The sequence below is a fragment of the Grammomys surdaster genome, unplaced genomic scaffold (genome assembly GCF_004785775.1).
Source record: "Grammomys surdaster isolate TR1022 unplaced genomic scaffold, NIH_TR_1.0 168, whole genome shotgun sequence".
Classification (NCBI taxonomy): domain Eukaryota; kingdom Metazoa; phylum Chordata; class Mammalia; order Rodentia; family Muridae; genus Grammomys; species Grammomys surdaster.
Genome location: NW_021604616.1, coordinates 4,659,402 through 4,672,828, shown reverse-complemented (window position 1 = coordinate 4,672,828; position 13,427 = coordinate 4,659,402). Strand labels below are relative to the sequence as shown.

Here is a 13,427-nt window from a genome sequence, read left to right as displayed (position 1 = left end):
TCTCTTTTCCCTCAGGTTGCCTCTGCCATGTAGTCTGGTCCAAGGAGAAGAAAACCAACTGATATATTTTAGTGAAGTTCATATAGTGAGAAACATAATGATATAGTGTGTCAGCCATTGGCTCTGGTTTATGAGCAGACTGTGGAGGGTCCTGAAGCAGTGAGACAGAGACCTTTGGAAATCATCATCTGTCTAGTGTATTCTCTCTCTGATAGGATACAGCTATGAGAAATTTGACCCCAAAGGACTCTTTGCAAACATGGGCCAATTACTCTAACAAGTAATTATAAACTTAGCAAATCATAGTTCAAACCTGATTAAGTAGGTGAACTCTATTTGTAATTAAGTTTTATGAGATTAAAATATTTAAGTTGAATGTCAGTATTGGAATTCAAAATGTTCTGGATTTCAGTTAAACATCAGTAAGATATATCATTCCATGTTTAAAAATCAACTCTGCCATACAAGCTTAATGTCAGTTTAATGATTTCTTTGTCATTGTCCAGTATCTTTATATCTTATGTAATGAAGAATTTATAATAAATTATAATTCTTATAATTTATAAGAATTTATAATTATTATGGTGCAAAATTAATTTAATTCAATACTATGAATAGATGCAGAACAATCCTAAAAAATGAACATTAGGGAAAAAAACCCCAAATCATAGGTCAAGGTGATTGTGATCATATTAATTACTTCTAATTTCTTGTGATCAAATGTAGTTGTTCACAATTCAATACAAACTTTATGTCTTAAGGAGATGTTCCAAGGATCTTTTCAAAAACTTTTAGAAATAATTCCCTTGCAACTTTTGTACTCATGAGACTTTCCCATATAGTCAGAGTTAATGATCCTAGAAAAGATAAAAAATATATATGAGTGCTTGCCAACTTCTGAAAACATTTCTTGCTTCCATTAGGTAAGAGCCATTGATTACATTTATTTCATTGGCTTTTGATCAATTAACATTAAAATCATCAGTATACAAAGAATATTTGATTCACTGATACTATTAACATTTTGCAATTCCTAACCTAAAAGTTTAGTATCATGGTTTCTAAGTGACTATGTCATAAATAATGAAATTAGGTATACATGGACTGATCCTGTGATGTCAGTCAAAGCTCATAACAACAATTTCCATAATCATAATAAATTCATTGAAGAAAATGCTGCATGTCTATGAGAATATAATTCTAATATAAATATCCCAAATAACATCCACCAATGGAAGGCTGGACTACTGTTCACTGAATGAGGGAAAGTGACCTTCTGACTGACAGTATCACACTACAACCAAACTGACATGAGAAGAGACGTCATTTGCACTGGAGCACCAATGTATTTGGTAGATCTGATATCCTATTACAAAAGTTTTCCACAAATTTGAACAAAATTCACTCATATATAATTTGTTTTGTTTATAACTTAGAGACACAAAATATTTCCCTTTACAAAATAGAAATAGCATATATGTTTAGTTTATCTTATGATCCCAGGGCACAAGTATAAACCAAATTTGACACGGTAATTTTCAAACACTTAGTTCATGAAGTCAATTTTTCACTTGAGTTTTGGCTTTATGGGGCAAAGGACTTCTTTCTTGACTAGTAGTTTTAGGTTAAAACCATCTGATGACTCAGTTGGACAGTGATTTCATTAATGATGGCAAATTTTCTTTTGAAATTTTTTTGTCTTCTTTAGACATAAGAGTAAAATAGAAGAGATTTAAACAACAAAAGTTTTTGTGGGTAAAATAATGACTGTACACCAACATGTGTGTTTTTATTACGTATTTCATTTCATATTACAGATGTCAAGGTTCAATGTGGCATCCAAATAAAGGACAGGTCATAAATTTTAAAAACTGTGGTTGATCAATTGTTTTTACCACCTCTTAAGAATAATTACTGCTAAGGAAATCCAAAATATATTTATAGGAACTCAAAATACTTTTAATGGAAGCTCGTGTGATGATATATCTCTACTTAAAGTAGTTTCTACACTTTTCCAACCTATATAGTTCTGATTTACTTCAGTGTTCTTAAAATTTTTACCTGAAAGTCTATCAGTATAACCAAGAAGTTTGAGTACTATCAGGACTTCGTTCTGAAGAGGAGTGAAGTCAGAAATAAATGGGGCTTTGTCAGTATCAACAAGGATTCGTGGGGGTAGACAACTCTGAAAGCTGTATGATCTACTCAGGGTTGTAGGAAGACGGGCCACAGTTAAGTAGTATATAGCAATAGCCCATTTTTGCACAAAATTTGCTTCACTGTCAGAATAGTAGTCATATCTAGAAGACAAGTAGACAGAGCATCAATTAGAATTTATTTCCTGAGAATTTACATCTCATTTGGCACAAATCATCTGCTATCAAAAATAAAACACAGACATTATTTTTGTTTTGAAATTTGAAAGGAAGGTTGAGAATACAGTGAATTTGGCTTGTCTTTCAGGAGTTGTAAAGCTAGGTAAATAAAATATAAATCTATAAAGGTTGATCCAATTAATCACTTCTTTTTAATATTTTACTTTCCATTTATGATACTCCTTAGGCACACTGTGCATGAAACTCATGAAGTAAACATGTTAAAATCTCTACAGTCTATCTATGTAACAACAAATTCGAACAAAGTCTAATGCCACAAGCTAGCAATTCACAATTGCCATGCAAAGCAGGAAGATCAGAGGGTCCAGAGCTGTTTTCAGTTGTTAGTTTGGTATACATGCAATTCATTTTTTAAATTAATGAATTGATGAATTTGTTAGTAGATAAATGTATCATGCTTGTTACTTGTTACTACTTGTTAACCTTGGATGAAGAGACCAAAAGTAATTCCTGCAACTTGAAAGTTTTAACCTGTATAGAATTTGGGATTTTTGTTTTGTTTTTGTTTTACATGTTTTCTTTTGTTCTTAAAGGAAGTTTAAAAGCTGGGTATGGTGGTGCAGGCCTTTAATCCAAAGGAAAAGGAAAAGAAAAAAGAAGAAAAAGAAGAAAGAAAAAGAAAATTCTTCGTCTTGTCTTCTCTAATAGGAAAAAAAAAACAAAACAAAAAGAAAAAAAACCAAAACAACAATAGCACCGGACGTTGAGACTCTAAATCTCTAATTTTCTCTTGAAATTTGATACATTTAAGAAACCATCAACAATATAAGTAGTGATTACAACCACAAAATGTAAGCTCTAAATACCAACACAAAGAGCAGTACTGAACAACTCTATCCAGAGCACACTGGTTACACACAGTGTGAGGATCGTAGAAGCTAATCCATGGCTTCCCATGGTGAGGTTTCAAACGCCACTACACAAAACTGCAAATAAAATAGAACGTGCTAACTATATAAGTGTGTTTAAAGAAGACTGGCCATAACAGGGCTTGGTGACAGATGACTATCATCTTGACTACTCCAAAAGGTAAATTAAAGCATGATGCCACATGCAATTCAGGAAGATAAACACTTCAAGTCTACACTATGGTATGTACAAGTTCACATCAAGACCAGCCAGGCTGGGTCACTGTAACAAAACACAATCTCAAGATAAAAATTTAAAGACAGGCCATGGGATAAAGGTATAAAACTCCCAGGTAGGGCTTACTATGGATTCATGGGGCTCTGAGTTGCTTCAATTGGAAGCACCATAAAACAGCCATAAAGCACTTTTATTTTTATAATTATTTGATTTTTATTTTTTATTGGTTATTTTATTTATTTACATTTCAAATGTTGTTCCCCTTTATGGCTTCCCCTCCAACCTACTTATATGAGGGTGTTCAAGAACACAAATTGAGCCATTGTCTCCTTATACAAAGCTCAAGTCTAAGTAAATCAAGGAACCTCCACATAAACACAGATACACTGAATCTAGTAGAAGAGAAAGTGAGAAAGAGCCTCAAACACATAAGTTCAGGGGAAAATTTCTTGAACAGAAGACCAATGGCTCAAGTTCTAAGAGCAACTCTAGACAAATGGGATCTCATAAAATTGAAAAGCTTCTGTAAGGCAAAGGACACTTTCAATAGGACAAAATGGTAACCAACAAATTGGGAAAAGATCTTTACCAATCCCATATCTGATAGACGGTTAATATCCAATATATACAAAGAACTCAAGAAGTTAGACTCCAGAGAACCAAATAACCTTATTTAAAAAATGGGGTACAAAGCTAAACAAAGAATTCTCAATTGAGAAATGTTCAACATTCTTAGTCATCAGGGAAATGCAAATCAAAACGACCCTGAGATTCCACCTCATACCAGTCAGAATGGCTAATATCAAAAACTCAGATGATAGCAGATGCTGACAAAGGATGAGGAGAAAGAGGAACACTCCTCCATTGTTGGTGGGATTTCAAACTGGCACAACCACTCTGGATATCAGTCTGGCAGTTCCTCAGAAAACTGGACATAATACAACCTGAGGACCCAGCTATACCATTTCTGGGCATATATCCAAAATATGATCCAACATTTAACAAGAACACATGCTCCACTATGTTTATAGCAGCCTTATTTATAATAGCCAGAAGTAAGAAACAACCCAGATGTCTTTCAACAGAAAAATGGATACAGAAAATGTGATGCATTTACACAACGAAGTACTACTCAGCCATTAAAAGCAATGACTTCAGCTGGGCAGTGGTGGCTCACGCCTTTAATCCCAGCACTTGGGAGGCAGAGGCAGGCGGATTTCTGAGTTCGAGGCCAGCCTGGTCTACAGAATGAGTTCCAGGACAGCCAGGGGTACACAGAGAAACCCTGTCCCGAAAAACCAAAAATAAATAAATAAATAAATAAATAAATAAATAAATACAATGACTTCATGAAATTTGAAGGCAAATGGATGGAACTAGAAAATATAATCTTGAGTGAGGTAATGCAGTCACAAAAGAACACACATGGCATGTACTCACTGATAAATGGATATTAGCCCAAAAGCTCAGAATACCCATAATACAACTCACAGATCATTGAAGCTCAAGAAGTAGGAAGACCAAAGTGTAGATGCTTCAGTCCTACTTAGAAGAGGGAACAAAATAATCACAGGAGGTAGAGGGAGGGAAGGACTTGGGATGGACACAGGAGAGGAGAGGCAACAAAGCACTTTTAAGGAAGGAGGAGAAGAAAGAGAGAAGGAGGGATAGAGGACAGAAAGCAGTATGTGTACAAGTAGTGAGCAGCAGTGTTGATGGAGTGGGTATGTGAAGACAGGTCCCGCACTGCATTGTTGTAAGTTACTGCACTTTACAGAAGACAGGAGCCTGTCAGGCTCTGCCTTGCTTCAGGAGAGTTCATCTTCCAAAGCAGCCGTGTGCTCCCTTTTGAATACAAAATGAGGCAGAATAAATCTACAACCTGTCTGTGAAGCAAGCAATCACCTCCAACCAGCACTAATCATGAGATTCAGACTGATAATAACTGCTATACATAAAATATCATCACTTACAGACTTGCCAGCTTAAGTCAAGAACATGTGGACACATGGGCATCTCAAGGTCATATCAGAAACACTACACATATAAGATTATTGAACACTTAAAACCACCAAATTTAAAAAAAAAAAACTCACATCAGGATCATATATAAAGAAAGAAAAGTCATGGCTCATGGTAGAAGATGGGGAGACCACTGATACCACATGCATTATGGAATTTATAGGCAGGCTCTCAACTCATAACTGTCCATGATTTCAGTTCAGCAAGGTACCCACTCAGGTAATTGACTGCCCCTACTCCTTACTCTGAGTATCCCTGAGATTTGAACCAGCTTTGCTTCTGCAAATCTTCATCAGATAAATGATTGCCTGCCTTAGGAGCTACAGTGACTGATTGGTACTCTTTGTCTCTCTGTAGGTATGTATGTGAATCACAACAGATGATCTGAGAATGAATATCAGTAATTAATATGAAGTTAAAGAGATTGTGACTGTTCATTACAATAATTTTGAAGAAAAATTAATATTACATCGTATATTACAGGAACAAAATTGGCCTGGCATATAAATTATTATTATTATTATTATTATTATTCAGGAATTTCTGGCATTGTGTAAAAATACAAATATATTCATTTAAGTTTCTGATGAAGCATTTTCAAAATAGTTTGAATACAGCCAAGTTAAGTTTTTTTTAAATTATTTCTTCTATTTTCTGAGGATGAGATATAATTACATCATTCTTCTCCTCCCTTTCACCCTACATGACTTCCTATATACTCCACCCAGATCTCTTCCAAATTCATGGCCTTTGTCAGTTACTGTGTATTTGTGTGTGTGTGTGTGTGTGTGTGTGTGTGCGTGTGTGTATTGGAGGGGCATAGAGGCCTTGCTTAGATTCAGCTATCCTTTAATATGGGTGAGGCAGAAATAAATATGAAACAGAGCTTTTTGCTCAGTTTACTGGTTGTGGCTGTGCCTTATATCTCCTAAAGATAGAGTTTCCTCACTAAAGGAAGGGAACACACAGTTTATATTCTGTTCCATTCATTTACACTTATTTATACACTGTAGCAGTTTAAGAACATTTATAAGTTGAATATGACTTTTACAAATATGAGAAAACTCTAAGAAGAATAGGTCTTTTAAATCCAGCTTGTAAACCCCTTATACTAGAGGCAGCAGAGCCTGCAGGGAGAGGAGAAGACCTGGGAGTCACAAGGAATGTGAACATTAAACTTTCTATCCACTAGTTATACAGTATTAAGTGCCAAACTGAACTGACATGGCTCAGACTCTGTACCAGTAGAATGGAATAAAGCTGAAATTATGGTACACTGATGAATGTACTGATTTCTTTTAATATTCTTAATATTAAAGAGGAGTACACAATTATTATTTTATCTAACATATGCTAGCATTTTAATAATTGTCTTTAAAGATTTATTAGCAATCTAGGAAAAGACAAGGATGAAAAGCCTGAAGTTCGAAGAGTAGATCACAATGATCAAAGCAATATTTTGCTATAATTACTGAAGATATGATCCTGGTATTTACATCATTTAATAACTAAAAATGTCATGGTGTTCTATTTTAGAGCTTCCAAATAAGTATGGCCCTTCCTAAATGCAAGGAATTTGGATATATAAAACCATGAGAGAAATGAAGTATATCTGGAAAGAAAAACTTCTACAATCACTATAAATTTTCAATGTTCTGCATACTCATGATTGCTGTTCTCTGAGTTGTATTGTGCTGTAGCCTGGAGAGCTGGCTCAGTGGTTAAGAGCATAGGATCCTCTACCAGGAAACCCAGGTTTGATTCCTAGAGGACCTGGATTTGATTTCCAGAATCAACTTGGTGGCTTACAACCAGCTGTCCAGTCCTAGGACTTTCACAGTTTTTATCTGGCCTCCATGAGAACCAGGCGCATAAGCGGTGCACAGAAACACACATACAGGTAAAATGCTCATACAAAGAAAAATAAAGATTATAAGGTTTTATTCTTCTATTGATTACTCATTTATTTTTAATAGAAATATAAAAATTCTCTAAATGTAGAAAAGTAGTCTATAACAAAAGTTGCAGTTTGTCCACCGCTATTCACAAGGTAATTTAATTCTCTTTTCTCAGACTTCATGTATGTGCTTGAGTATATTCATCTATGTATGTGTGTATGTGTGTGAGTGTGTAAGTGTGTGTGTGTGTGTGTGTGAAGAGAGAGAGAGAGAGAGAGAGAGAGAGAGAGAGAGAGAGAGAGAAGTATGCATGCATGTGGAGGCCATAGTACAACCTCATGTGGTCCACCTATGTTTTTCCTTTGAACAGGGTCTCCCAGTGACTGCTAGGCTGGCCAGTGAGTCACAGGTATCCACTAGTTCTTACCTCCCCAGCATGGGTATGACAAATACATACCATGATGCTGGCTTCTATTATATGACTTCTAAGAACCAAACCATGTCTTCATGCTTTAATAGAAGGAAAGCCAGGGCAGGATCTCAAGCAATTGAGCCAACTGAGCTATGTTCTTTGCTGTTTCTCAGATATTGTGTGATGGAGATGGATGTAAACCTGGTGAAGAAAGAAGTTAGGTAGAGAGCAAGGTGCCTCAGGCTTCTGCAAATCCTTGAAGAGTCTTGAAGAACTACGTATGATATAACATGCATCAGCATAACAGCAGTGAGACAACACAAAGGACCCCAGCCCAGGGCAGTGGCTGCTTCCCTGTCTTCACAGAAATCTCCACAGAAATTGGCCTCCCTCAACAGGTTCCTGAACAGGCAAGTCAGATTCTGCTACAGAGCACAGGTTGTACTCTGATTTGCACTTGAACACATAAAGATACCCTAATTGACAAAATAACTACATGTAAACTTATGTACTAAACAATCAATTTATATCTGAACTCTGATGTTGGCCTCCGGAGTCTTTATCCTGAGCATCTTTGTAGGCTCCATGTCTACTCCCCACCACACACATCCCAGTCCCTGTATTCACAATAGTGTTTTTCTTGTCCCCACCTTCCCAAAATATATTTTAAGTTTGTCCTTCACCATCCTAATCACCAGTGACTACACTTGTTTTTGTTATTAAGATTAAAAGTTGTGATTTTTTGAAAAGAAAATTTAAAAAAATGAGAAAGGCTATGCTGGCTAGCTTTAGTCAACTTGACAACAAACCTAGATATATGTGGGAAAAAGGAATTTTCATTCAGGATTTGTGTCCATCCGATTGGCCTGTGAAGTATTTTTATGATTGTCCATTCATGCCTGTGGCCCCAATCCACTGTAGACAGTACCATGGCTGCCAGGTAGCCTTGAGCTGTACAAGAAAGTTAGCCAAAGAAAAGCAAGAGAGCCAGTTCAACACTCTTCCTCCATGGTCTCTGTTCCGGTTCCTGCCTCCAGGTTCTTGCTTGAGCTCCTACCCTGGCTTTTCTTGACGATTAACTATAACTGGTGAGCTGAAACAAACTTGCTCTTTCCCAAGTTGTTTTTGCTCATGACTTTTATTAAGTCAATGGAAAAAATCAAACTAAAGCAGAAACAAAAGTATTTCTTACCTATCTACAAAGGCACTGATGGGATACTCCAAGGATGAGGTATGGGCATCCCAAAACTTCTTCAGGAGGCCATCAAAGTCACTAGAAGGCAACTGCATGTACTGAAGGATAGAGGAAAGTGTTATGTGGGCAACTCTCCCTAAAATCCTCCCAGACTCAGAGATAGGAGCAACCATCAGCATGACTGAGAATGATGTTACAACAGGCTATATTTACTGCATAATAGCACGAGGAAAAAATAGTACTTTTTGGTAAAGCATATCAACAACTTGTAATGAGCTTCAAGTATCTACAAAGTTTCCATGTTTCCTACTTGGCAAACCTATTGCCATTTGTGGTATTTTTCCACTTGCATTGAGAACAGATAAATTTTGTGTTAGAAGTGTCTTAGAGTGGTGGATTCCTCTGGAACACACTGTAATTCTACATCATTTATGTTTTTAAAAAAACCTTACAATTTACATTTTAATATTAAGAAAAGTACATAATGCATAAAAAAACAATCACAAGGGACTTTTACAAAGAGCATGTCTGAGAAGTGTGATTTAAAATGTAAACAAATAACCTGAAAAAAGTCTTTCCATTTGTCCATTGTTTTGGGAAATGCAGATAGACAGCCAGAAAAATTATAACAAAATCTCATCTGATCCTTGGGTGGTGGCAAGATCGTGATTTGTTCTGGTGATATCCCTGTTTTTTGAGAATCAACCGCAGCAAGGAAAGGTAACACACTCAGATAATAATTTACATCTGTAAAAACAAAGGCTGGTTAGACCTACAGTCAGTGACAAAAAAAAAACATTTTTTCAGGAAGCATAAATCATTAAGGAAAATTCACAAATCTCAAATGATGATAAAAATTATCAACTAAAATTTATTGCGGAAAATCAGCTTTATAGTTTAATAGTCCTATAATCATGAGTATGTATACAAATACTGAAGTACCACATTTTAAGAAAGTCAATTTTAATGGTTTGCATAACAGTCTTATATAAAATCATTAAACAAATAAGAAAAGAAAAACTATCAAATTTTTCACAGAATGGTACAGATGTTCTCAGTGTTAATATTGTCAATACTAATTTTTCTATAATAATCAAGAACAATTATAAATTTGGAAAATGAATATTTTATGTTTTGCCACTTAGTCTAATTTTTATATATAATTCACTAAGTACTTTTATCCTGTTTCGCTGAAGCAAGAACTTTTGACTGGAAACCTAATAGGCTTTTCAGGGCTTCAAGCATCCCAGTTATAGAGAAGCAAGTCCTGCAGGTTTAAGCATTTTAATTTAGATAGTTAATTGGCTTATACTGATTCTTAACACTCCAAATTACTAAGCCAATCACAATAAATTGTAAATCAAGAGCTGTTGACAAGTCTGTTCATGTGTTTTGAGAAGAATGACTCAAGTTAGTGTCAGGGAAAATATCTGGTGGTTCATACTATTTACGAGTCACTACAAGAAAGTAAAATTTAATTCAGTGTGTCATTTATAATCATTTGAAAATTATTCTAATAAATTTCTATGTTAACCAATTTCAAACCAAAATATAGATTGAATTAGAAAATATATTCAAATTGTTTTTAGTATTGAATAAAAAATTATAGATTGGCCAAACAAAGTATAATGTTAGCCTGGCATGTTTGTGAGTTTCAGTATTCAGAACATTTGTTCCAAGCCAAAAAGAAAAGGATTATCATTTCAATATCAGGTTTCAAAGATTCTGAGTTCCCATCAGCAGTGCTGGTGCTTAGAAGCCTTTATAATTCCTTGGTTCAATTCTTTCGGGAAAAGTCTGACTCTATCCTTTAGCATTATTATATTCCATTTGACTGGTCAAATCTGCCACATGTCATCTAGACCACTGGTATATCTGATGAAGTGGATTCATTTTGAAAAAGGAGCAGTGCTATTTGTTTTGTCTTTTCCTCTAAAAATGCAGGTTAAATGAATTCTTTGAGACGAAGGTAAGATTTCTGTACTGAAAGGAACCTACCAGCCCACCAACTGTCCACAGAGACACACAGAATATCTTCATGTGCATTGCCACAGTCTGTCATTCCAGTGGGGTCAGCTAATCTACCTAGAGGACAGGGAAGGCACAGGTGTATTTGTTCATCATGAGCCTTCAAACTTGTTACATACACGCATTTAAGTTATAGGTACAAAATATTCCAAATTACTTATATTTTACTTACCATCATTCTCTTATATTGTATTTCTCCAGTCTCAACCAAATTATTTTCTATTCTTCAGCCACTTCAGAGTTATTGGATATTTTATTTACTGACATTTCAGATGCCATCCCCTTTCCCCATTCCTCCCTCCAGAAACTCCCTACCACACTCCCCCTCCTTTTTTTTTTTTTGCTTTTATACCATTTTAATTACATGCAAGTATTAAGGTCAGTTCTAGATTGAGGAACTAGCAATAATTTAAAAAATTGAGACAATGTGGTAACAACTTAGAAAATGTAGTCCAAAGTTTTAATTTGATGTTTACTCCCTTTATTTTTTATGTGATTGTTGACCCCATGATTTTTATTAGGAGCTAGAGAAGGCAATAAAATGTAAAGTTATGTAAGTAAAACTACCTGTAACCTATAAACTAAAAGTCAAAACTCTGAAGTGGCTGAAGAATTTTGACGTTAGACTAGAACAAGGAAGTAATTTCATGCAGGAATCAGCCTGCGCTCTTGTAGAATCCAGGACAGCCAGCCCATGGATTGCACACCTACAACGAGTTAGGCCTGCTCACATCAATCACTAATTAAGAAAATGACCTATGGTTTTGCTGACTGGTTGATCTTATAAAAGCATTTTCTCAACTGATGTTCCCTCCTCTCAGATGACATCAGCCTGTGTCAAGTTGGCATAAATCTAGACAGTATTGTAAAGTAAAGAGAATCATGTTTTCCTAATACATTCAGATTATACTGATATATAGAAGAATAAGTATCTTTCTTACCTGTTTGATACTGCCAGCCAAGCATCATAGGCAATCCCCACAAAAGATTTTGTTCATTTTCTGGACCATATCTTGCAAAATATGTAGCTGTCTCTTTCAGTAAGATTCTGTACATCCCCATTCTGTCAGTGAATACCCAAGGGTCAATTGTGTGCTTTCCATCCTCCAGCCTGTAGTCACTTAACTGCTCAGGGCTGTCTTCCCATAAGGGAGGATATGGAGCTGAGATATTAGAAATCTCTGCTACAGCTGCAGAGAAGCAGCCAGCCAGTACCCAGACCCAGGAAGCCAGGACAGCCATGGTGCCAAACTGGGAACCAAGAATGTGTCCAGGCTTTTATTGGAGAAGGAAGGAGGAAGCCAGGATACTTTCTTATCTCATGCTTTATAAGCAAGTTGTACTATTTTTGAGGCAGCGTGCCAATAAAGAAGAAACGTGTATCTTGCAGATAAGTATTAAAGATAATGGAGTTTAGTCATCATTCCATCAACAGTGCATTGTATCAGAACCTGAACACAAGCTGAAATTTGTCAGGTATTGAATGATGCAATTTATTAATGAAGAAATTCTTCTAGTATGTTTACAGTCTACTTTGTAATTACAAAGTATGTTACTGATAGCATTAGGTTGCTTCTCATTCACAAAAAAATGTTTAAATAATTCATAGAAAATACTGAATAATTAAATGTAAAAATATAGATATTTACAATAATGTATAAAAATATACTATAAAGTACATGTAATATAGTTATGGCATTCCTTTCTGTTTCAAGTAAAATGTTTAAAGTATATCAAATTATCTTAATCAAATAAATAAAGTCAATTTATTAAAAATATTTAAAGACTCCTATTAAATTTTCAACATTTGTACATTTTATCAGAATATTATTTAATAACTTACATTTCTGGATTTCTAGCATCAATAATAATAGTAAACAATAATATATACAATATATTTTATATTATGTCATATTGTATTATATTTTGCATGTCATATATACTATATTACTTATGATATATAATATTTATTATATGAAATATTTAAATTATATTACATTATGTTTAAGTAATATAGTAGGTGATATTGTTATATATTACATACAATATAATATAAGTAACATAATATAATAAATATATAGTATAATATATATATAATTATATACATATAATTTATACAAAATATTTAATATTAATATATATATAATATATCTAACATATGTAACATATAATACAATATACTATATATGTGTGTTATATATTATACATATAATATATACATTATATACAACATTCTATATAGTATATATATTATATGTTATATAATATATAATTTGTAGATATAATATATGTTGTGTATAAATATAAGTATTATATATCTATATAAATGTTTATATAAATATTCTATAAGTAAAATATAAATATATAACATTTTATAATATATGTAATGT

At 34.3% G+C, this 13,427-nt stretch overlaps 1 protein-coding gene across 1 annotated transcript; it reads right to left on the bottom strand.

Annotated features, from left to right (window-relative positions):
• Window positions 1–756: 756 nt before the first annotated feature.
• LOC114620373 (protein LEG1 homolog) lies at window positions 757–12,279 on the bottom strand. The gene is made up of 6 exons (XM_028766468.1): window positions 11,979–12,279; window positions 11,008–11,094; window positions 9,572–9,756; window positions 9,007–9,107; window positions 2,062–2,300; window positions 757–857 (listed from the first exon to the last, which is right to left on the bottom strand). Exons 1-6 carry the CDS (start codon window positions 12,277–12,279, stop codon window positions 757–759), a joined length of 1,014 nt encoding a protein of 337 aa, XP_028622301.1.
• Between the last annotated feature and the right edge of the window lie 1,148 nt (window positions 12,280–13,427).